Consider the following 22,379-nt stretch of genomic DNA (forward strand, 5'->3'; position numbering starts at 1 on the left):
GAAGCGGCGAGGAAGTTCAAGGTCAAGGAGGAGGAGAGGCGAAGAACTGCTCGTCGTCCACTTCGTTTGGACATTCTGCTGCTGCAGTGGCTCGCATGCGTTATAATAGGATAGAAGCCCGCTCGGTCGCCCAAGGAAGCGAGCGACGAAGAGCAAGTCCCGTCTCCCCTCGAGACAAGAAGGAACGGTCACAACAAAGAGACGATGGGATCAAGCAGTGCACGTCACAAGAGACTACCAAGAGACGAGCGTAAAGCGAGCCACAACAAGCGGACGTACACCAAGCGATTCAAGCGCACCCCGTCCCCTCCAAGCGCTCCTTCCGACTCACTCACGCAGCCCCTCCACCCGCACCATGCTGCGCCGCCTCCGCCGCCTGCTGATTGAGGAACGCCTCCAAGCCGGGTACGATAAAGTCGGGCCTCAACTCGAGGTGGTGGTCGTCTCCCGACGCACCCGGCCCGCCCGCTTCCTGCTGCGCCATGCGCTGCAGAGCCGAGAGGAGGTCGCGTTGTTGTTGCTGGGCGGCGGCAGAGTCGTAGCCGGCGGCGTGCGCGTTGTGCTGCACCTGCGCGGCGAGAGCTTGGAGAGCCGGGTCGGTAGGGTAGAAGCCGCCGTTCCCGCCGAGCGCAGGGTCGATGCCGCCGAGGCGAAGGCGCTTGTCGACCGCGGCGTCCGAACCTGCACCTCCTTCCGCATCCGAGTCGACCGCTGAGCGACCGCGCTTGTTGCCGACGACGTGGTGTGCGTCGCCGTTCGACATCGACGCCCCGCGCTCGTTTGACGGACCAGGACTCATCGACGACGTGACCGAGTAGGCGCCCTCGACGCCCGATGCGTCCATCAAGCCGCGCACGTACGGCGGGACGCCCTTGGCATGCGAGTTGGAAGTCGACGGTCCAGCGTGGGCGTCTCCTCCCTCGGCCGACGCGCTCGCCGAAACCTCCCTATCGCCCCTCTCGCGCTCATCCGCAATCTTCTTCGCCTCCTTCGCGCGCTCCTCCTGCTTCCCCTTGATGCGGCTCAACTTCTGCGCCCCGCGCGGCGTCTTGGAGATATCGACCGCCTCGAACGTGGTCGTGACGCCTTCCTGGCCGGGCTCGGGAGGGTCGGTCGAGGTCGTGCCATCCGGGTAGTGATAGAGCGCTTTGACGAAGTGCACCATCGCTTGGTGCTGCTGGAGGTTGTCCTTGCGCGAGAAGGCCTTGCCGCAGTCGGCGACCGTGCACGGGAAGGCTGCGAGTGGATGTATGCCCATCGCCGGTCAGCGCGACAGTCTTCGCAAGTGACGAGCCGACATCAAAGGAGAGGAACTCGGGACGCACGCTTCTCGCCGCGATGGACGGCCTTGTAGTGCCTGCGCAGGTGCTCGCTGCGTTTGAACGCAGCCGTGCAGTTCTCAGCCGGGCACTTATGGACTATGTTCCCACCCTTGCTCGTGCCACCCTTCGCTCCAAGCCCACCCGCACTGCCCTTCCCCCTCGGCCTCGCCGCAGTCTTCTTCTTCCTCTTGCCCTCTTCATCAAGCTCCTCGTCGTCCTCGCCCTCCGCAGCCGCCGACTGAGCCCTCATCTCCTCAGCCTTCCTCCTCGCCGCCTCCTGCTGAGCCTTCATCTCCTCCTCCAAGATCTTCGGGTCCTTCGTCCTCCTCCCCCTGAGAACCTGGTTCTTCTTGAACGGGATAGGGGGGTGAGAGACGAGTGCAGTGGCAGGGAGGTAGTGCGTGCCGGCATTCGAGTGGATCTTGGTCGTCGGGGAGGAGTCTCGCGGGAAGGGGTGGCCGGCGAGGTCGGCGGCGGGAGGGAGAGCGGGCGGGAGCTGGTCGGCCGGGACGTAGGGGAGCGGAAGGACGGGGCGGGGCGAGCCGGAAGGACCGGTAGCGGCGGCGGCGGCGGGTGGGAAGACGGCGTGGTCTGTGGGCGCGATGTCGAAGTTAGCGGGGCAATCCCCGCTAGCTCTGCGGAGTAAACAAGCTCAACGCACCGTGTTGACCTCTCGAACCACCGACGATCATGTCGCCGCTCGGGTGCAAGCCGTTGGCGGCCGAAGTCGAGGCGGCTGCGAGGGAAAGCATTTCCAGCGTCAGTGGTCGGACCAGAACGGAAGAGCAGCGCAGGCGGGCGTAGAACGCCGGCGATGCCACAGCTACCGGCTTTCGCAGCGAAAACCGACGAAACGCACCTTGGGGGTTCGCGGCCGCTGCCGCTGCCGTTGCCTGAGCCTGCTGCTGCTGCTGCTGCGCCTGTCCCTCGGCTGACGCCTCAGCCTGCGCCTGTCCAGCTCCCCCGCTCCTATCCTTCTCGCCCACCGCCTCCTCTCCATCGTCCTCCGCCACCCTCTCCCTCAAGAACTTGTACCACCTCATCCCGCACCCAGTCGGGGGCCTGCCCATCCTCGCTCCAATCTCGTTCCAGGTGAGCGGTGGGTCGATCTTGACTAGCTCGATGAGACGCGCGTCTTCGGCGGGTGTCCAGCGCGCGCGAGAACCGGGACCTTTGGCGGGACGCGAGGCAGAGGCGCTTGAGGGCGAGGCAGAACCGGCGGGTGCGGCGTCCGTGACGGGAGGAGGGTTCGGCAGGGCGTTGTTGGTCGTAGCATCAGTCGAGCCTGAAGCGCCGGCGCCTGCGCCGTTTCCGAGCGAAGCCTGGCGAATCAACTCGAGATGGTCGACCTGCGCCTGTCCCTGCTCGCCTGCGCCCGCGCCCGTTCCCGCCGTCGTCCCCTGTCCCTGCTGTCCCTGCGCAGCACCGTCCTGCGGCCCGGTCGCGCGCTGAGTGCGCTCAATCGCATCCTGCAACAACGCCTCGACACTCTGTTCCGCCGCCTTTGCCGCCGCGTTCTGGCCGCCCCCTTTTCCGTCCTGTGCGCCCTGTCCAGCCTGAGTCTGAGGCTGCGACGGAGCACCCAATCCGACCTGAAAAGGGTGGGGCAACAACCCTTCCCCGTCATCGCCGTCCTGCGGTCCAGCACGCGCATCCGTCCTCCCTCCAGCTCCAAGCGAGTCGCGTGTCGCGTGTGCTGCGCCTACGAGCGAGTGAGAGAGCGGGAGTGGGGATGTCAAAACTGCGCGCGGGTGTCGAGACGCGGGATGAGAGGGAGAGCGAGGGGACGCACCTCGGGAGGGGCTGGCGCGGGCGGCGGGCGAGGGCGCGCTGTGCGTGTAGTGGACGGGGATGTCGTCCATCGTCGAGTGGGTCGTCGAGGCGACTGCGAACGAAAGGGGGAAACAACAAACACAAACGCAAGAGGGGGACGAAGGGAGGGGAGGAGACCAGGCCATACAAACGAGTTGTATTGAGCTCATTACAAACTGGGTGTAATGCTGTCGTACAGCAGGTCCAGCTCGCTTGGGATCTAGCTCCAGGCCGTGGAAACGCAGGATCTCACGACGGAAGAACACAGAGCGAGCAGCGAATGCCGAGGAGACGGAGAGGCCAACGTCGTCGAGGTAATCTCGTTACGCGGCGGAACGGTCGTCTATGGTTTGTCTACGAGTTCGGAGGGATAGATATGGACGGTATCCGAGTGAAAGGGACGCAGGGGAGCAAGTGTCGAGAGGGAGAGTGTTGGCGAGAAGCTGAAGTAAAGCGGCGAGACGGCGGACCTGACGGACTTGCCTCGACACCACCGGCAGATCCTCCGCCTACCTTGCCCCCTCACCCCCTCTTGTAATGCTCCGTCTCGCTCTTCTCCCTCAACCTCACCGCCGCCTGCTCAGGCGTGATATCCCTCTGCGTCTCAGCAAACAACTCGAACCCAACGAGGTACTTCTTGACGGTCGAGCTGCGCAAGAGGGGCGGGTAGAACCCGATGTGCAGCTGGGCGTAGCAGGCGTCTGGGGCGGAGGAGCCGCGAGCGGAGAGCGAGAGCGAGGGGGAGAAGGTTGGGGTTTGGTAGATCCCCATCGAGTAGGCGAAGGAGCATTCGAAGCTGCCGCGCACCAAACACTCATCAGTACTGCTCCACTCGGAGTGAGTAGAAAGGCCGGCGAAACGTACAGGTTATCGTACCTCCTCCCAACACTCGTCAAAGTGCGCGCCAAATCCGCCTTCTCCTCCTCCTCCAAATACGCCAAACTCGGTACATGTCGCTTGTAAGGCACGACGAGGACCTCGAACGGCCATGCAGCCCAGTACGGGACGAGCGCGACAAAGTGGTCGCCGAGGTGGGTGACGCGAGAGGTTGAGGGCGAGGAGTGGTAGAGGGCGAGTTCGGAGTGGGCGTAGGTCAGGAGGAGGGAAGGGAGGCCATTGGTCCTGCACGCCATTGCCCAGCCCGGTCAGCTCACTCCTCCCTACACCATCTCGAACCGTACGCACAAAGTCGGCACTCCCTCCTTCGCCTTCCCCTCCCACTCCTCCGCCCAACTCCTCTGACTCGCCAAGATCCGTTCCGGCATGGTCGGGACGTAACTCAAGCTCCAGGCTTGTCCGTGCGGGTGAGGGTTCGAGCAGCCCATCATTGAGCCTTTGTTCTCGAAGCTGGAGAGGCGAGCGGTTGAGCCGGGAGTGGAAAGGAAGGACGGCGGGGGACGACGAGCAGCGGGAGAAGAGGCAGGCGCGAAATAGAAAGGAGGAGAAGGTCAGTCGCGAGGAAAGAGAACGGAAGGGAAAACAAACGCACATCTGGATGTACTTGATCCACGGGTTCTCGAGCGAGATATCCCTGTAAAGCTCGATCCTGTCCGCCCAAGGGACTCGTCAGCCCACGCTCGTCAAGCTTCGGGGAGAGGAGAGACAATCCGGGACTCACCAAGTCTCGATGACCCTCTGAACGCCCTCATCACTCATCTCGGCGACCGTCAAGTCGTGCCGGGGCGAGAAACAGATGACGTAGCATTTCCCTCGCGCGGGTTGGGTTTGGAAGAGGGAGGAGGTCGAGGGGTCTTCGGAGGCGGGAGCGGGAGGGGAGATGGGAGTGGGGAGGAGGGCGGCAAAGTCGTTCTGCGCGCACATATCACCGCCTTTACATCCTCAACACCCACCTAACAGAGAGCACGGGAAGAAGAGACAGGAGAAGCGGCCGACAACGCACCTCGAAAACAAAAGTCCCCTCATACCTCTCCGTCCTCTTTCCTCCCGCCCTCTCGTTCCCCGGACAAAGATAACACTTGTCGTCGTACTCCGGTAGAGAAGTGAGTTGGGGAGGTTCGACGGCGCCTTGCCAGGGTCGCTTGGTGCGGTGGGCTGCGTGCGCGAAGCAAGGAGAGGAGTTAGCGTACGGAGGAATGGGGTGGAGTTGGTAGCGCCGTATGCGCCTTGTGGTTAGGGGTAGTATAGCAGCGCAGCATCCACTTCTATCCTCCCACAAACCCTCCACCGCTCCTCCCCTCGGCCCTCCTCCCCCTCAACCTCCCGCCACACGCCAGCGTAGAACCCTCGCAAGCGCACCGCAGTCATCCCGAAAGCTCGTCTGTGACTCGCATGGGCCCCCAAAGCGCGCAGGAAAGCAGTCCGGCGCGCGTCATCGATCCCCGTCCCTCCTAGTCCTCCTCTTCTTCAGCAAAGCCCGCCCGACTCCGCCAAGCGTGCGCCATTTCGTAACCCAACCCGGAGACGGACAGTCCAAGCGAGCGCGAGGACGACGGAGCAGAGGAACGCACGACTGCACAACACCCACTCCCTCTTCAACGGGTTCCACCTCCTGTGTGAGTGATCGAGCGGGTTGAAGTCTACTTCTGTCTCTGGTTCGGAAGCTCTTGTGTCTGTCGGGTGAGCGGGTTGGGCGGACATGTTGCGTGAGAGGAGAGGCAGAGGGAGAGAGGAGAGGGGGAGCGGGCCGCTGCAAGCCGACCCAGTTGCTGTGCAGTGAACTCATTCTACTCGAAATTGCTTCGAAACGCTCGTTGCAAGAACTCTGCTACCATAAAGTCGACGGAGTACAAGGCGGCGCGAGACGGCGAGGAGAACTGCGTCTTGGGTTTACTGTAATCTTGTGTCGCTTGCTTGCGCTGCGCCGCCCCTTTGCTCGTCGTGAGCCGGTGAACGCGTGGTGAGTCCCACCCGGTCACTTTCCGCTCGGCAGCAGCGAACAGAGGGAGCTGAGGAGGAGCAAGAGAGTGAGGGCGGAATGAAGGAGCGAAGCTGGAGAGAACGAAGAAGCTGCTCATTTGTGCCGAAGAGCGTAGGCAGTAGCGCCGGCATGTAGACCAGATTTCCGGGCTCCTCCAGTCCTAGAGAGCACGAAAGCCTTCTGAGGGCGGGAGGAGAGGTCGAGGCAAGTCGAGTTCGGCGCAGGGCGACCCGCTTGAAGCCATCGCCCTTCGCTCTTCGTCACTCAGCGACTGACTGACACGTCGAGTATAGGAGCGTCAGCGGGTTTGCAGGCCTGGATGGAGCAAAAACTCAAGCATGTCGTCGAGCGAGCGAGCGAGAGAGAAAAGCAAGTCGTTGTGGCTCCGCACGATCGTTCCAGCCAGTATCCTCCGTCCCGAGCCCGCCCATTCAGTTAAGATAGGCGTCTTTTGAACCCACTCAGCCACACTCAGCCCCTCTGGCCGGATTGTCCTCGGACAACGCCCGCGAGCGCCTCGAGCGAGCGAGGAGAAGCGGATGCGCCTGGATCGCTGAGGGTGGTAAAGCTCATCTGAAGTGTGCAGTGCGCGGATAGAAACGTATGGTCGAGTGAGCCGGGGTGCTGGGGAGAGGTAGCCGGGTGTGAGGGAGCAGGGGCGAGTTGTTGGGCGCGAACGACGAGGACGGCGGGCGGCGCGGCGACGGTGAGTCAGAGGGTGCCACTACAGCGTGTGGCAGTCACTGTGTAGCCTGTGCCAGTGTCCCAGTAGCACGCAAAGAGAGAGCAGGAGAGGGTGAGGGAGTGGGCCCGTGTCTGTCCGGTCTCCTCGGCGTCCTCGTCCTTTGCCCTCTTTCTCTCCCTCTCGCGTCCCCTCCCTCTCTCTCTCTCTACCAGAGCACAGTAGATCAGCCATGTTCTCTGCCACCCGCACCGCAGCCGTACGCTCCCACCCTCCCTCTCTCTCGCTCCTTGCCGCGAAGCAAGAGACTCGCTCGTCACCCGCCAGGACACCTCGTGCTGACCCTCGCTCGACTCGGGCACGAACAGCGCACCGCCGCTCAGGCTGCCAATCGCCGCAACGTCTCGGTCAGTCTCCGTTCGCCTCTTTCCCTTGGACTGTGGGAGAACAAGGGACGGATGGGTTGGAGGTGCACAGAGAGAGATCTTGTCGATCGACCCGCCGCCTTCCTCCAGCTCTCCAGCGGGCTCGCGCGTCTGGCAAAGAGTGGTCCACATCAGATCGGGACTTTCTGTACCGGTCGCAACGACGCGCGAGGTCTGAGGGTTGAGCGACGCGAGGGCGGAGGAGGACCAGATGGGGACGGAGTGCCGGGTCCCGTCGTCCGCTTCCTCAGCGATGGCTCTGCGGGTGGAGTTATCGAGCTTTAAGTGCTACTGGGTCCCTCCAGACCGCCCATTCAAACACGCGCAATCCCGCCCACTGTCGCGAACTCCGAACTAACCCTCTTCGACGCGCGCGCAGACCATCCGCGAGACCCTCAAGGAGATCATCCCCGAGCGCCAGGCCCTCCTCAAGCAGATCAAGTCGGAGCACGGAGCCAAGACGCTCGGAAACGTCACCGTCGAGCAGGTGCGCCCGACCTACCCACTACATCATTGAGAACTTGAGCTGAGTGAGGAACGCGCAGGTCGTCGGTGGTGGACGCGGAATCAAGTTCATGCTTTGGGACCCGTCGGTCCTTGATGCCGAGGAGGGTATCCGGTTCGTCCCCTTCCCTCTCTCGCTCCCTCCACCGCACACTCGCTAACGCTCCCTCGCTCCCACAGCTTCTGGGGCCGCTCGATCCCCGAATGCCAGCGCGACCTCCCCACCGCCCCGGGCGGCCAGGAGATCCTCCCCGAAGCCATGTTCTGGTACCTCCTCACGGGCAAGGTCCCCACCGCCGAGCAGACCAAGCAGTTCCAGGAGGAACTCGTCTCGCGCTCTGAGCTCCCGGCTCACGTCGAGAAGGTTTTGGACTCGTTGCGTGAGTGCCGCGGCCTCTTGAGTGTGCTTCAGAGCGGTGGCTGATAGAGCGTTCGCGCCCGCAGCCAAGACCCTCCACCCGATGACCCAGTTCGTCATCGGTGTCGCCGCGCTCAACCACGACTCGCAGTTTGCTGCCAGGTACAAGGCCGGGATGAAGAAGGCCGAGTACTGGGAGCCGGCGCTCGAGGACTCGCTCGACTGCGTCGCCAAGTCGTTCACCATCGCCGCGAGGATCTACCTCCACTCGTACAAGGACGGGGCAGCCAACATGGCCCCCGTCGACAAGACCAAGGACTTGTCGGCCAACTTTGCGACCCAGATCGGCTTTGGCGACTCGGAGGGATTTGTAGAGCTCATCAGGCTCTACAACTCGCTCCACACCGACCACGAGGGAGGCAACGTCTCGGCCCACACGACCCACCTCGTCGGATCGGCCCTCTCGGACCCGTTCCTCTCGTACTCGGCCGCGCTCGGCGGTCTCGCCGGCCCGCTTCACGGTCTCGCGAACCAGGAGGTCCTCAGGTTCATCCTCGGCATGCAGAAGGAGCTCGGTGACTCGCCTAGCGACGAGCAGATTGTCCAGTACATCTGGAAGACGCTCAACAGCGGCCAGGTCATCCCCGTATGGACTCGCTTTCCTTTCTTCCCTTCGTTCGCTGTGTGCTGACGTTGGATCCTGCGCAGGGATACGGCCACGCCGTCCTCCGCAAGCCCGAGTGCGTTCCCGTCCCGCTCGAAGACTCGCAACTTGCGAAGGCTGACTTTCTCTCGCTTCGTCGCAGCCCCCGCTTCGCCGCCCTCCGCGAGTTTGGCAACAAGCACCCCGAGACGGCCAACGACCCCGTCTTCCGCATGGTCGACTCGCTCTTCAAGGTCGCCCCGGGTGTCCTCACCGAGCACGGCAAGACCAAGAACCCCTTCCCCAACGTCGACGCCGCGTCAGGCTCGCTGCTCTACCACTACGGGCTTACACAGTTCCCCTATTACACCGGCGCGTTTCCGTCTCCCAAGGAGAGACGCAGATTTGACGAGCTGACCTTCTCTCTTCTCGCGACTCTGCAGTGACTTTCGGTACCTCGCGTGCCATCGGTGCTCTCTCGCAGTATGTTTGGGATAGGGCTCTTGGACTCCCTATCGGTAAGTCCTGTCGTTCCTATCGTCGTCTGAACTTGGCGACGACGGCGACCGTTCGACCCGCCGTTCCTCCTTCCCTCTTCCTCCCTTCCTTCGCGCTGACTCCCTCGTCCACGCACAGAGCGCCCCAAGTCGCTCTCGATGGAGGCCATCCTCAAGCTCGTCAAGTAAAGCGCTCTCCGCCGAAGCGAAGCGCTGCTCGCGTTTGTAGACAACCCTCCTTTCCGCCCACTCCGCTCTGTCTTTCCTCGTCTTCTTCACAAGAACACAAAAGTTTGGTTTCTTCGTCGCAGCAACGTTCCCGTCTTTGCCTTCCCGACCGATTGGCGATGAGAGGTGGGAAGTGAGTGGGCTCGACTGGCGAGAGGCGGGCTTGCTTGCGGGCGTCTCCCCTTGCTGCTTTTTCACCTGCGTCGTATGCTCTCGAAGTGACCGCTCGCAACGTTCACGATGCCGGAAAGCCCGACGAAGGAGGTTGTCGGCGCCAGAGTTCCGCTGCGAAAGAAGAAAGGCGGCCTCTTCCGCTCACCGTTCGCTCGCTGGCCATCTTCCGATCTCTCACGAGTGAAAGACCGAGAGATAAGCAAAGGCGGCGTTACAGATAAGTCGGGCGGGGAGAGACGGGGGTATAACAGAATCAAGCCAAGTAGCGCACAACCCGAGAGCTCGAGAACCAGTAACCCAAGCAAGCCTCCTCACCCCGTCAACAAGCGAGCTCCTCCTGAGCGCCTAGTACCCAACGAGCTTCATCAAGCCCTTTTTGACACCCGAGAACCACCCGCCCGTACCGCTCTCGCCGGCCAAGCCGCTCTCGACCGACTCGCCCGCCGAAGCAGGGACGACTTCGACGTGTGTGTTGTCCTGCACGACGGCGTCGACGTCCATCGCGGCGGATGACTCGGCGGCGAGCGAGTCGGGGATGACAGGAACGGGCGGGGGAGGAGTCGAGTCCTTCTTGACCGGCGCCATGGCCTTCCCCTTGCCCTTCCTCGCCGATCCAGGCGCAACAGCAGCGGCAGCTGAAGTACGAGCTGACTTGCGCCTGGGCGTCTCGTCGTCAGTGGTCGCCTCGACAGCCGACGCATCAGCGGCAAGCGAGTGCCTGGCCGAGCGGCGCGATGCGGTGCCGGGCGTCGTCGCAGCGTACGCCGAGCTCGAGGGTGTGACAGCCGCGGCGAGCGACTTGCGAGGCGTGCGGGCGCGAGCAGGAGTCGAGTTCGAGGCGGCCGAGGAGGAAGCGACGACTGATTTGCGCGGGCGACCAGGTCCACGACGTCTGGGCGTCCCCGAAGCCTCCGCCTCGCTCGTCAAGCCGTCCGTCTCGTCCTCGTCGTCCGTGCGAAGCTTGCGCGGCGCAGGCGAGCCGCTGTGCGACTTGCGACGGGCCTTCTGCTGCTTGACGACGAGCTCGCGGTGCTCCTTGACGGCATCGTTGACTTCTTTGGCGAGCTTGCGGGTCTCGGGGAAGCGATCCTCGCCGAGCAGCTCGGCCCAGTGCGTAGTCATGAGGTCTTCCGGCGCGACATCGTGTCCGAGGATCAGGTCGGCAACTGCAAGGGCAAGTGTCAGCTCAAGACCGACTAGAAGCAGAGAATAGCGAACGCACGCTTCCTGTCGTTCGGGTTGTGCTTGCGCAGGACGGCGATGTGGCTGGCGACTTGGGTGCGGTTGCGGATCTTGCCTGTCTGGCGGCGGATGTACTCGCCAAGGAGACCATTGCGACCGTACGACTCGTCGTCATCCTCAAGCCAGATCGTGCGACGGCCCATGTTGGGCAAGAGAGCCATGCCTGCCAGCGCCAGACGGATTAGCCGGGAGCGACTAGCCGCTCAGAAGCCTGGACGGGCACGCACCGGCATAGAGGACCTTGTCGAGCTCGGCATCCCACAGGTCTCCGCCTCCCTCGTCCTTCTTGCCCCTCTTTGCGCTCTTCGGCGAGTCCTCCTCTCCCGCGCCCGGCGCGATCGACGCCCGTCCGCGCTTCTTCGGCGTAGCGGCGGCAGTCGACGACGAGGCGATGGACGACTCGCGAGTGCGGAGGGACGCGCGGGTCTTGAGCGGCGAGGTCGAGGCTGCGCTGGTCGAGCTGGCGGGAGCTTCGAGGGTGTGGGAGGGGAGATGGATCTCCGAGGTTTTGTATGCAACTGCGGGCAGGCGGAGTGGGTCGGTACAACTCGAGGGGCGTAATCAGATGCCGCGCACGCACCGCGAGAGGAAGAGCGCGACATGGTGGACAGTCCGAGCGAGGAGGAAGTGAGCGGGGTCGTCGGCGGTGGGGAAGCGCTTCCGAGCGTGGAAGGCAAGCGTGGGCTGCTATAGGAAGCTCTAGAGCACGGTCTCGCGTCCAAAAACGCCTTGCGAGGCTGTGGGCGACGGGTACGAGGAGGTCAACACTGGAGCGATGAAGAGGGCGGGGCGGGCTCAGCGCCTCAGGCGCGCGATGGGCGCTGACCAAGCTCCAGGGAAGGGTGAGAGAGCACGTACAAGTGTGTCTACGCGGTCAGAAGCGCGATTCGCGATGAGCGAGCGAACAAGCTGAAGCGAAGGAGGGGAAGCGGAACGCAAAGCGAAGACAGCGGCTTCTCTCGCTTCGTAGGGCGAGCTGAGTGGTGCAACAGCACAGGGTGAGGTCATGGAAGGCATTGCAGCGGATCCAGTCCACGCATCAACCTGAAGTACCGCCCGCTTCGCCTGATCCCCCCGCTCCTCCGCCCCCAAATCCTCCGGGACTGGGCATCCCAAACGCCGGCTCAGCCAAGAAGGCGGCCAGGTCAAACTCGGCCATCGATCCGTCTCCAGCGCCAGCGCCGGAGGGCGCGGGAGAAGCGCTCGCTGCCTCGCCCATCCCGGCCGTTCCGCCTCCGAGCGTGCCCAGCAACGCATTGACGTTAAGCGTCCCGGCGAAGTACTGCGACGCGAGCGTGTTGACGTCCATCGTGCCGCTGAGCGTAGTCAGAATCGGGTTGAGCGCGCCGGACGAGTACAGCGAGATGAGGGTCGAGAGGTCGGGCAGGCCGGGAGGCGGGTCGGCGGGTGCGGGTGCGCTGCCGAAGAGCGACTCAAGCGTAGAGAGGTCGGGAAGTGGCGCGGCGGGTGCGTTCGACGTTGAGGCGAAAGCCGGCTGTGCAGGCGGAGGAGGCTGGGCGGCCGAAGTCGACGCCTGTGCTTGTGCGTGCGAGGCGAAGTCGAATGCGGATGCTGCGGATGGTGCAGTAGCGAACATGCCATTCGCAAAGTCGGACATCGTCGTCTCCGGCAACAGCTGCGGGCTGGCCGGGTCCGCCTCCTCCTGCGGCGCGTCCTCGAGCGTAGCACCGCCAAGCGCCTCCTCAATCGTGGACGTCAGACCCTCGAGGTCCGTCCAAGACCAACCCATCGTCTTCAGCCCTTGCAGGATCCTATCAAAGTCGCAAGGTGAGCTCAAGGTCCGCACGAAGGGCGACAAGGGCGAGCTCACCAGCGCAAGTCCTGCTCCCTCTCCTCCTTCGTGATGCCTGCTCCACCCTCCTCCACGGTCTTCGCGTCAACAAGGACCTTGACCCACTTGTCCAAGTTCTCGCCCGACAGCTGTACGAGGAACGCCAAACTCGGCGCCTCGTGCACACACTGGGCGACCATCCGCGCAGCCTTGAGCGTAACCTGCTCGACCTGCTTCCTGAGCAGCTCAAGGCGCTCAAGCGTCCGTTTCCGGCTGGGCTGGAGGTGCGAAGCCGATTGGTGGTCCGGCGGTGGATCGCGCAATTCGGCAATGCGACGGTTCAGCTCGAGGTGGACGGGGAGAGAGAGCGACGACCATGCGAGACCGAGCGTGTGCAGGCACGCTCGCATGATGAACTGCCGCTCGGTCTCGAAAGGTGCGGGAAGGGAGTGGGCGGAAGTTGCAGCGGGCGAGAGGACGAAGGCGATGCGGGACTCGAGAAGGGCGAAAAGGTGGAGGAGGTGGTCGAGCTGCGTCAGGTACTTGGCGAGGTACTGCTCCGAGAATGGCTGGCGTCGGGCGGCGGCTGTAGCGAAGCGGCGTTAGCGGTATGTTTCCTGGACCATAACTCGTCCGCAACTCACTGCCAGTGATCTTCTCGCCGCACTCCCGCGCCAGTCGAGCGCAATGATATGTGTAAGGCCGCATAGGCGCAAAGAACAGCCGAACCGAGTCTCGCACGTCCACGTCCTCGACCGACTCGAGCAGCGTTTCCTCGATCGAGCGTGGGACTTCGCCGCAGAGAATGAGGTCATCTGTCGCGGTGAAGTGCGAGGTGCGGCCGGCGTTCGCGGCTTGGAGGGCTTCTCGCATCTGCAGGTTGAAATCAGCTCGGCTCGATGCGAGAACAGGGCAGACGAGGCGACGCACGATTAGCGCGCTCCATGCAAGCGACATGTTGACAATCTTCATCGTCGCGCCGGGAGCGTCCTGACCGTTGAGGATGGTCTGGAGGTGCGAGACGAATGCGCTGCCGTAGGGCTTGCCGGCAACTGGATCGTTTCCTGCGACTTTGACGTCAGCTCAAGCGCGAGAAGCTGACTCAGACGCTACTCACTTCCTTCCAGCAGCTCGAGCAGGTAGCAGCTCGCCATGTTCTCCTCGCTTGTAACAGCCAGCGTCCCTCTCCGCCAAGCAAGCTCGACCGCCTCTCGCCGCAACTGCTCGCAGACCGCTTGTCGCCGCTTGCCGTACTGTCGCAGATCGGGATGCGATTCGAGGTACGAGGTCGTGAGGGTTTCGTAGGCCGGGACGGGAGAGCCGGGGCCGAAGAGAGCGGGATGGGAGGAGAGGCGGGAGGTCAGGGCGATCGTAACGCGAGCGAGGACCTGCGACCGACGATGCATTAGCGAAGTCGACGTTACGGAGGCGAGGAAGCGTACCTCGGTATCAGGACTCAGTGCATCGAGTTGGCGGCCAGCCGCCTCGAATTGCGAGAACACCTTCCCTCGTACGCCGATGGGCAGCCAGGACTGCGGTAGGGCTTGATATACTGCGCAGCGGAGAACGTCACCTCAGCCTGGCCTAAGATTCTGAGAAAGACACGACGCACACTCAAGGAGATGCGAGATGAGCGCGCTGCTTATCTCCTGCTTCGATAGCTGGTTCTCAGTCGACTCGTTCGAGAGCGACGGGGGCTGGACGGAGGTCGGTAGGGAGCCACTTTGGGGCAGCGGAAGCCAAGGCGTGTTTGATGCGCCCATAAAGTCGGGCGCGTCGGGATCTGCCGTGCCGAATGTCGCCCTGCGCATAGCAGGGTCAGCTCTACCTACTTGAGGAGCGAGGCAGCAAATAGCCAGGGTCGAGTCAAGGACTTCTCCCTGCCGTTTCCCGAAGCCAGATAAAGTGAGCGAACTCACTTAGCCTCCTCAATCCTCTTCCCCGTCCGTCCAGCCGCCTTCTTCCTGACCGTCGGCGTCGTCGTGCACACCACGCCCGTCGCCTTACACCTCGGACAGCTCCCAGGAGGCGGGACCGGCTCACACTTCAAACGCCGCATCTTGCAGCAGTCGCATGCTGGGAGGCGTTTCCGCTTTCCAAGCGCGGATCTGGAGGTACTGGCTTCCGCTGGATCGATGGCGGAGGAGGTAGAGGCGATTGGTGCGGCTGACATTGCGCGAGAGAGGGAGAGGGGAGGCGGTGCTGGTTGAGCGAGGTGGTCTGGGTCGACGAGCGAGTCGGGGGTTCGCCTGGCAGCTCGTTAGAGTCTGTGAGGAGCGTCAAAGTCAGCTCGAACGCGTGACAGGCGGACTCGACGCCCAGTCTCGCCCGGAGAGCCGGGGCGAGACCAAGAGGAGATGAGGATTTCGCGGCGTGTACAACGCACCGTGAGCCGTTGCACTATGATCAGACACCTTTAGACCCGTCTTCCGGCGTATTGACGGACCGTTCCGATGCCTTCAGGGGCTGTGAGGCGAGCGAGCGGTTGCCGAGGAGAGTAAGCGAGGAGGCAAGAGTCGGCGTGGAGTGCGCAAGGCGTGTGTATGCAGCGCAGGAAGAGTGTGCGTGCCGTCTCAATGAAGCTGGCCAGCGCAAAGAGCCACAAGGCGTGAGCGAGCGAACGGTGAGCGGAAGAGCCGCCTTTCTTCTTTCGCAGCGGAACTCTGGCGCCGACAACCTCCTTCGTTGGGCTTTCCGGCATCGTAGGCGTCGCGAGCGGTCACCTCGAGAGCATACGACGCCCGTATAAAAGCAGCAAGGGGAGACGCCCGCAAGCAAGCCCGTCTCGCGCCAGTCCAGCCCGCTCACTTTCCACCTCTCGCCGCCAAACGGTCGGAGAGGCAAAGACGGGAACGTTGCTGGGACGAAGAAGCCAATCTTTTGTGTTCTTGTGAAGGAGAAAGAGAGACGGAGCGGAGTGGGCGGAGAAGAGGGTTGTCTACAAACGCATCGCAGCAGCGCTTCGGTCGCGAGCGCTTTACTTGACGAGCTTGAGGATGGCCTCCATCGAGAGCGACTTGGGGCGCTCTGTGTGCGTGGCGAGAGCGAGTCAGTACGAGAAGAGCGGGCGGGAAGGACAGGCAGGTCGGGACGTTGGCCACCCTCGCTAAGTCCAGCGTCACCGCGAGAAAATGGACAGCACTTACCGATAGGGAGTCCCAACGCGCGATCCCAGACTAACTGCGAGAGCGCACCGATAGCACGCGACGTGCCGAAGGTGACTGCACAAGTGCAAGCCAAGATCAGTCTCGGAAAAACGGTCCCAGACGAGTTGGGGGGTCCCAAACGAGTTGGGGGGTCCCAAACGAGCTGGAAACACACGCACCGGTGTAGAAGTCAAAGTTGCGGAGACCGTAGTGGTAGAGCAACGAGCCCGACGCGGCGTCGACGTTCGGGAACGGGTTCTTGGTCTTGCCGTGCTCGATGAGGACGCCCAGGGCGACCTTGAAGAGCGAGTCGACCATGCGGAAGACGGGGTCGTTGGCCGTCTCGGGGTGCTTGTTGCCGAACTCGCGGAGGGCGGCGAAGCGGGGGCTGCGACGAGAGGAGAAAGTCAGCCTTCGCAAGTCTTTTCCTCGTCGGGCGGGACGGGAACGCACTCGGGCTTGCGGAGGACGGCGTGGCCGTATCCCTGCACATTGATCCAACGTCAGCCCCCGTCGAACGAAGGGAAGAAAGGAAAGCGAGTTCATACGGGGATGACCTGGCCGCTGTTGAGCGTCTTCCAGATGTACTGGACAATCTGCTCGTCAGAGGGCGAGTCACCGAGCTCCTTCTGCATGCCGAGGATGATCCTGAGGACCTCCTGGTTCGCAAGACCGTGAAGCGGGCCGGCGAGACCGCCCAACGCAGCCGAGTACGAGAGGAACGGGTCCGAGAGGGCCGACGCGGAACAAAAGAGCGCAAGCACCAGGACTGTAGAGGTCAGGAAAGCCATCGATGGGACTTGAGCATCAGGGGATGAGCGAGAGCGATCGAAGCCAGTGAAGCCTGAGAGTCAAAGGAGAGGAAAAGCCTGGAAAGCTGCGAATCCCAAGCCTTGTGAAGCCGAAACCAAAGACGGGGTGAACACATGAGCCGAAGAGCAGCGTCGGAAGCTGTGTCGATACGACCAATCCGACGACGAGAGGCGGAGCAAGCGAAGGGACAGCCTCGGCGGGACTCACCGTAACCGCAATACGATGCGAGATAGACTGCAAATTTTGCGACAAACCCAGCAACCCAGACACCTTCTACCTCCTTTCCAGCTCTCCCGCTTTCCAACCCGCATGCTGAGTACGCCTACTTGTCCTTCTTTGCCTCGACCTTGGCAGGCTCGGCCGCAGCAGTCGAAGACGAGTTGTCGGACGATGTCTTGGGCGCGAAGAGCGAGGGAGGAGCCTCGAACGGTCGCTTGAGGTCGCCGGTGGCGGGGCGGTTGAGGAGGTGGATGCGGAGGATCTGGGAGGCGTCGAGGGTTAGGGGCGGAAAGAGGAGGGGAGAAAGGGAGTGGGACGCACCTTGGAGTCGTAGAGAGCCTTGATGGGCATGATGCCCTGGATGAAGAGCGGCTGGGTGTACTTCATGTAGCCGTGCATGAAGGCCATCTGCGCAGAAAACCGCGTACTAAGTAAGCCCCTGCCTCTGTGGAACGAATGACAGTTCCATGGCAACTCGCAACGCACAAAGAGGACGCCCATGAGAACACCACGGATCGCCTTGCTGGTTTCGGCGAGGTCGTAGTCCCGGTTCGTGGTCGTGACCTGCGTCGGGCCCTCGCCAGACATCGGCTTTGCCGGCTCGGTGTACTTGAGCACCTTGAGGTCGTTCTTCTGCTTGATCTGCGAAACGAGGCGCGCGAAAGTGAGCCGGTCAGACCTGAATCCGGGTAGATGTTCCCGACGTCGGGAGCTGCACGCTGGTGAGGAATTCGCCACGCACCTTCAGAGTCGCATAGTAGTAGACGCCGAGAACGATAGCCTGAACCGCAACGTAGAAGATGCGGACGTAGGTGAGGACCTGGGGGTCGTTGAAGTCGATCTTGCGGGCGACCTGGAGACGGCGGCGCGTGTCGCGAATGAATGTACGGGGTTCATTGAGAGGGTTGAGGGTGTCGGCGGGCGTTCAGCGCGAGGATGGCGGGAAAGCGAAACCGCAAGGGGGGCGAGTGCGCGGCGTCGGATGAGGACGACGTCGGCACATGGGGGTTCGCGCGAGTGAGAGATGCGTGTGATGAGGGTAGAAGAGGCGGATCGGGCGGTACCGGCACCGTTCAGGCGAGTCGTGTGCGAGTTGGCGATGGGGAGGAGGCGAGGACGAATGGGTGTCAGCTCGCGTTCACAGCAGCGCGGGAACGGTCAAACTCGACGAATGAGTCTGCAAATGTTCCCTGATGCGCTGCGAGCTCAAATCTGGACCAAAACAGGTCGTGCGACACTTGCCTGCATCGCGCCGAGCGACAAAACCATTCCAGACACCGCGCTGTTCATGGTGACCGTGGAAGCCTGTGCAGCGTTTTGCGGGTGTGTACGAGCGAGAAAGAGCAGCCGCGAACGAGCTGAAGCGTGAGGACGGAGGAGAACAAGCGAGGCGACGACGACGAGGACGTGGCGGAAGCCGTCGCGATTCCAACGGAACAATGTCACACGATACAGGGCCTGGACGCGTAAAAACGACAACAAGCATGTAAGGAAGAAGAAGGGGAAACACCCGCACGCTCACCGCCGGTACAACTCGCCGACGAGCCCGCCCAATCCTTTCCGCTTCAACCGCTCGACCTCCGTCTCTCCGCTTCGACCGCCTCCTTCCGCCACGCCATGCCTTCCCTCGACGTCGTCCTCGTCGTCGCTGGGCAGGCCGAAAGGCTGCGCATCGCTCGGCGCGACGAACGGGCCTTCTCCGTCGAGCGCCGACTCTTCCTGGATGACCGCGTCGTGGCCCGCTCGACTCGCCATGCCTTGCCCACGACGAGGCGGGGACATCGCAGAGCGCGGTCCACCGGTTGTCGACGCCGAATTCAGGAGCGCGCTTTGCTGGAATGCGCGATCGTACATCCTCGCCTTTTCCGCTCGCCGCTGCGCCTGCCCGCCTGTCGAGGGGTGGGGCTGCACGGGCCCATCGACTGCGTCTTCTTCAGGCAGCGTGAAAGGCGAGCCGGCAAGTCGAGACGAGTGCTGGCGAGAGTGAGGGAAGGCCGAGTGGTTGCGCGACCGTGGGTAGGCGGTCGAGAGATGCAGCGACGAGTGAAGCGCTGTCGACGAAGCTGGATGCGGATGGGCCGGGCCGGCGATGGGAGGCGTCTCGGTCATCTTGCTCAGGAAGAGCGACTGAGCCTGGTCTCGCGGGACCCAAGCCGGGTTGGACTGCGCGGGTGAGAGCGTCAGTTTGCGAGCTCGTGCGAGAGGGGTGTCGGACACACGGCGGCAAAGGTGAGGAAGCTCTGCTCCATCTTGCCCTCCGCAGACTTCCACCTCGCGTCCTGAACCTGCACGGGCGCGCCGAAACTCGGGTCGCCGTGGCGCTTGAAGTCGAAGACCTGTGGATAGACACAGTCCTGCATCAGTTCGAGCTGAACGACCGACGAGCAGCATGCGTGACAGCGCCCCCGGTCGGACTCACCGCGAAACTGCAGACGTAGCCCAGCCCATCGACATGCACCGTAAACTCCCTGAAGAAGTCGACGACCGGTCCTGCGCACTTAGGCAGCGAGTACCACAGGACGAGAGGCGTGATGAGGACCGAGAAGAGCTCCTGCAGGAAGAGCGAGACCTTCATCTGGAAGAGCTTGCCAAAGGCGACGTGGACCTGCGCCGATAGTACTGTCAGCAGAAATGGGCAGAAGCGCTGGCTGGTGACGCACCTCGGCGGAATGGAGCTTGTCCTTCCACTCCTTCGGAAGGTAGTGCGTGTGCTCGACGATGTTCCGCATGAGCTCTTCAGGGTCGACGACGCGATTCTCATCCGGCAACATGCCCCTCGCGACTGCAAGGATCGTTCCGAAGACGCCGATGTAGAAGAGGACGGTTCGGCCGGGCGTGATCTCAAAGTGAAGGAACGCGTCGGGGTCGATGAGGGAGAAGAGGATGAGGACTGCTGCGAACGAGCCGGCGAGGAAGGCGACGAAGCGGGAGAGGAGAACCGTCTTCGCTTTCGGGTAGTGGTTGATGTACTGGTCGGCGAGCGGGTGGGCGAGGGCGAGGCGCTGCTGGAAGTGGTGCGGGAGCTCGTTGAACTCGCGGAACTTCCAGCGTGCGAGCGGCGTGAATTGTCGCGAGCCGATTGACGAGGGGTTCTTATGGTACTCCTGTGGCAGAAGCATGTCAGCCCGCTGAAAGAGAGAGGGTTCGGCTGCAGGCGCACCTCGAAGTAGCGAAAGAACGAGTACATGAGCAAGTAGAGGACGATGAACGGCGCAAACACGGCATTGATGAGCCCCATGAGGATGAAGCGTCGTCGCAGCCTGCGGTACGGAGCGTGTCAGTACAAGACAGAAAAGGACAGGAACGGCCGACTCACGCTTCGACGAGCTCCTTCTTGTTCCGCTCACTCAAGAACGCCCGCCTAACCTGCCCATCCCGCCCAAACAAGAAGCCAAGCAGACAGAAGCTCAAGTTCCACTCGAGCGTCTGCGTGAGCATGCTCTTCCCGAACCGCTTCTTGCCGACGACCTTCGCGACGGGCTGTGGCAGCGGAAGCGAGATATCGAGGAGCGACTTGTTGAAGAGAGCGATGAGGTAGTTCTCTTCGCGCATGATGCGGTTTGCGACGTCGTGCGCGTCGAGGCGTTCTGCTGGGCGAGCTGGATCGGACGAGTGGGCGCGGGAGGAGAGGGCGGAAGGGTGGGAGGCGCGGAGTGCTGAAAGACGGGCGACAATGGCATGCCAAGGGATCGTCTGAATGTCGCTCTGCGGGAGTACGATGGTCAGCGGAAGGTAATCTCTTAGCGAGCGGTACCGCGCACCTCGGGCACCTCGAGCAATTCCGTGTAGAACTCGTGCATGTCCCACAATCGTCGCACGCCCATCCCAAACCTTACAACTCGCCAGGCGTAGAATGCGGCGAACGCGATAAAGAGGAGCAGGGTGAAGCCGGACATGCTGCAGGAAGCCGGGTCAGCATCTGCAGGGCGGAAGCAAGGATCGCAGGGGGCGCACCGACTCGTGCATCGGGGGATGACGACCTCGGACAGCCTGTGCGAGTCCCACAGGCGCGGGTAGTCGATGCAGCCGACGAGGAAGGTCGAAAAGCCGATCACCCAGCCGACGGTTCTGTCAAGGAAAAGCGTGAGTCCCCGAGCGTTGAGTACTTCGAAAATCGCGCATGCGCACAAGAGGTTCAGCGTCCGCTCGAGCCCGATCGCCCATATCCCCTTGCCGACGTAGTAAAGATACACCTGCTGCAAAAACGCGTCGAGGTCCGTGACGTTGACCCATCGCCACAGCGCCCGCTCCTTCGCGTTCATGCCGGCGAGCGAGCGCCTGATGTGCGCCGAACCGAGGATGCCGCCGACTGGTGCGCCTCGCCGGGTTCGATGTGAGGAAGACGAGGCGGTCGAGGGGGACACGGCTCGTCGTGCTTTCTGAAGTGGATTCGGGCGTGATCGTGCAACTGCAGACGTCATCAGAGGAATGCGAGAGGTAAAGTCGGGAGGAGCTTCGTCGTCTTCCTCCTCGTCGTCTCGCGATGAGCTGGAAAGGGCGGACGGTGGAGGCGGAAGCGACGCGGCGATGTCGTGCAAGTCTTCTCTGCGAGCGAGCGAAAGGGTCAGCACCTGCACAAAAGGCTTGGCGTGCGAAAGGGACGCACTTCCGAGGGGTCCGTAGTCCCTGCTCCTCGTGCCGCATCCCAACCCGCTCCTCCTCGTCCTCCTCCTCGTCCTCTTCCTCAACCTCGCCTACGCCAATCCCTCCGAACGGGAATCCTCCGCCTTCGTAGCGCGTCCCGCCGAGCAAGCCCATCAAGCTGCGATTCCCTATCGCGCTCTTGCTCCCTCCCGCTCCTGAACTCGCCCTGGTCCTGCTCGAGCTCGCCACCGATGCTACCGAAGGTGCAGGGAACGGCGGAGAATGCGGATGTTGCTGTGGCGATCCTTGGGCGGGAAGATAGAGGGAGCCAGTCGGAGTCGGGGAGAGGGAGCGTGAGTCGTCGAGCTTGGGAGAGGGTGCCGTCTGGTCCATCGCAAATGGATCCCGTTCGTCTGTCTCCTGCACGTGCGTTCCACCTGCTCCAGCGCCCTCGTAGTCCTGCTGTCCCCCTCGCTGATCAAGGTGGGGCGGCGGGTGCAACTGGGCGTCACGACTGCGCGCAGAGGCAGGACTGAGCACCGAAGGGGTCACAGCCGAGAAGGGGTCGTCGTCCACCAGTCTCGAGCCGTCGGGTGCGAGCAAGCCGTCGTGATGACCTGGTCGAGTGTCGGCTGATGAGGACGAGGAGCGGGTGTCGACTGGCTCGTCGGGAAAAGGGTCGGGCGAATTGTCGAGGTCTGCGTAGACTGATGTAGCTGGGAAGAGCGCGGAGCTCAGCCGATGCGGGAGCGACATGGTGGAGAGAGGAAGAGGGAGAAAGGCGCGAGACGGCGGCGACAAGGGTGTCGCCTCATTCCTTTGGCTTGCTTGATTCACAGGGAGCACGTTTCTGACCGTGTGATTCAGCCTGGAAGGCTCGGGGAGAAAAGGAGCGGAGTAAGGCGGCTGAATTAACGAAGAAGTTGCGAAAGTTGCAAGTGTCGCTACCAGAGCGGCTGAGAGTGCTAAGACGGGGGCTGCTAATACTGAACGAACACAAAACGACGAGTAGACGATGTGAGAGAGAGAGCCGGAGGGGATAGGGTCACTTGTCCTCGAC

The 22,379-nt window shown here is 62.8% G+C and overlaps 8 protein-coding genes across 8 annotated transcripts; 1 reads left to right on the forward strand and 7 right to left on the reverse strand.

The window, feature by feature from the left end:
* Positions 1 to 331: 331 nt before the first annotated feature.
* On the reverse strand, positions 332 to 3,184 carry RHTO_06404 (zinc finger, C2H2-type transcription factor; the record flags this gene model as incomplete). Its single annotated transcript, XM_016420065.1, has 5 exons — positions 332 to 1,236; positions 1,326 to 1,913; positions 1,984 to 2,058; positions 2,182 to 3,024; positions 3,115 to 3,184. The coding sequence occupies 5 exons, from the start codon at positions 3,182 to 3,184 to the stop codon at positions 332 to 334; spliced, it is 2,481 nt and encodes an 826-aa protein (XP_016269480.1).
* A 472-nt stretch (positions 3,185 to 3,656) lies between these two features.
* RHTO_06405 (UDP-glucose:hexose-1-phosphate uridylyltransferase) lies at positions 3,657 to 5,732 on the reverse strand (the record flags this gene model as incomplete). The annotated part of the gene is made up of 7 exons (XM_016420066.1): positions 3,657 to 3,930; positions 3,999 to 4,256; positions 4,320 to 4,481; positions 4,624 to 4,680; positions 4,753 to 4,943; positions 5,035 to 5,186; positions 5,603 to 5,732. 7 exons carry the CDS (start codon positions 5,730 to 5,732, stop codon positions 3,657 to 3,659), a joined length of 1,224 nt encoding a protein of 407 aa, XP_016269481.1.
* Positions 5,733 to 6,926: 1,194 nt separating this feature from the next.
* RHTO_06406 (citrate synthase) lies at positions 6,927 to 9,310 on the forward strand (the record flags this gene model as incomplete). Its single annotated transcript, XM_016420067.1, has 10 exons — positions 6,927 to 6,953; positions 7,063 to 7,101; positions 7,499 to 7,606; positions 7,665 to 7,738; positions 7,804 to 8,003; positions 8,068 to 8,627; positions 8,690 to 8,721; positions 8,788 to 8,996; positions 9,068 to 9,142; positions 9,261 to 9,310. The coding sequence occupies 10 exons, from the start codon at positions 6,927 to 6,929 to the stop codon at positions 9,308 to 9,310; spliced, it is 1,374 nt and encodes a 457-aa protein (XP_016269482.1).
* A 558-nt stretch (positions 9,311 to 9,868) lies between these two features.
* RHTO_06407 (TEA domain family protein) lies at positions 9,869 to 11,367 on the reverse strand (the record flags this gene model as incomplete). Its single annotated transcript, XM_016420068.1, has 4 exons — positions 9,869 to 10,689; positions 10,746 to 10,928; positions 10,993 to 11,283; positions 11,346 to 11,367. The coding sequence occupies 4 exons, from the start codon at positions 11,365 to 11,367 to the stop codon at positions 9,869 to 9,871; spliced, it is 1,317 nt and encodes a 438-aa protein (XP_016269483.1).
* Positions 11,368 to 11,804: 437 nt separating this feature from the next.
* RHTO_06408 (Zn(2)-C6 fungal-type transcription factor) lies at positions 11,805 to 14,730 on the reverse strand (the record flags this gene model as incomplete). Its single annotated transcript, XM_016420069.1, has 8 exons — positions 11,805 to 12,537; positions 12,597 to 13,143; positions 13,202 to 13,430; positions 13,488 to 13,621; positions 13,675 to 13,945; positions 14,000 to 14,109; positions 14,170 to 14,360; positions 14,477 to 14,730. The coding sequence occupies 8 exons, from the start codon at positions 14,728 to 14,730 to the stop codon at positions 11,805 to 11,807; spliced, it is 2,469 nt and encodes an 822-aa protein (XP_016269484.1).
* An 804-nt stretch (positions 14,731 to 15,534) lies between these two features.
* On the reverse strand, positions 15,535 to 16,494 carry RHTO_06409 (2-methylcitrate synthase; the record flags this gene model as incomplete). Its single annotated transcript, XM_016420070.1, has 5 exons — positions 15,535 to 15,584; positions 15,704 to 15,778; positions 15,883 to 16,091; positions 16,157 to 16,188; positions 16,252 to 16,494. The coding sequence occupies 5 exons, from the start codon at positions 16,492 to 16,494 to the stop codon at positions 15,535 to 15,537; spliced, it is 609 nt and encodes a 202-aa protein (XP_016269485.1).
* A 344-nt stretch (positions 16,495 to 16,838) lies between these two features.
* On the reverse strand, positions 16,839 to 18,025 carry RHTO_06410 (inorganic phosphate transporter; the record flags this gene model as incomplete). Its single annotated transcript, XM_016420071.1, has 5 exons — positions 16,839 to 16,997; positions 17,057 to 17,143; positions 17,222 to 17,377; positions 17,478 to 17,588; positions 17,978 to 18,025. 5 exons carry the CDS (start codon positions 18,023 to 18,025, stop codon positions 16,839 to 16,841), a joined length of 561 nt encoding a protein of 186 aa, XP_016269486.1.
* Positions 18,026 to 18,253: 228 nt separating this feature from the next.
* Positions 18,254 to 22,075, reverse strand: RHTO_06411 (autophagy-related protein 9; the record flags this gene model as incomplete). Its single annotated transcript, XM_016420072.1, has 10 exons — positions 18,254 to 18,898; positions 18,955 to 19,071; positions 19,155 to 19,340; positions 19,396 to 19,839; positions 19,896 to 19,995; positions 20,052 to 20,440; positions 20,497 to 20,632; positions 20,690 to 20,803; positions 20,864 to 21,280; positions 21,342 to 22,075. 10 exons carry the CDS (start codon positions 22,073 to 22,075, stop codon positions 18,254 to 18,256), a joined length of 3,282 nt encoding a protein of 1,093 aa, XP_016269487.1.
* Positions 22,076 to 22,379: the final 304 nt, after the last annotated feature.

Source organism: Rhodotorula toruloides (genome assembly GCF_000320785.1).
Source record: "Rhodotorula toruloides NP11 unplaced genomic scaffold Scaffold40, whole genome shotgun sequence".
Lineage (NCBI taxonomy): Eukaryota > Fungi > Basidiomycota > Microbotryomycetes > Sporidiobolales > Sporidiobolaceae > Rhodotorula > Rhodotorula toruloides.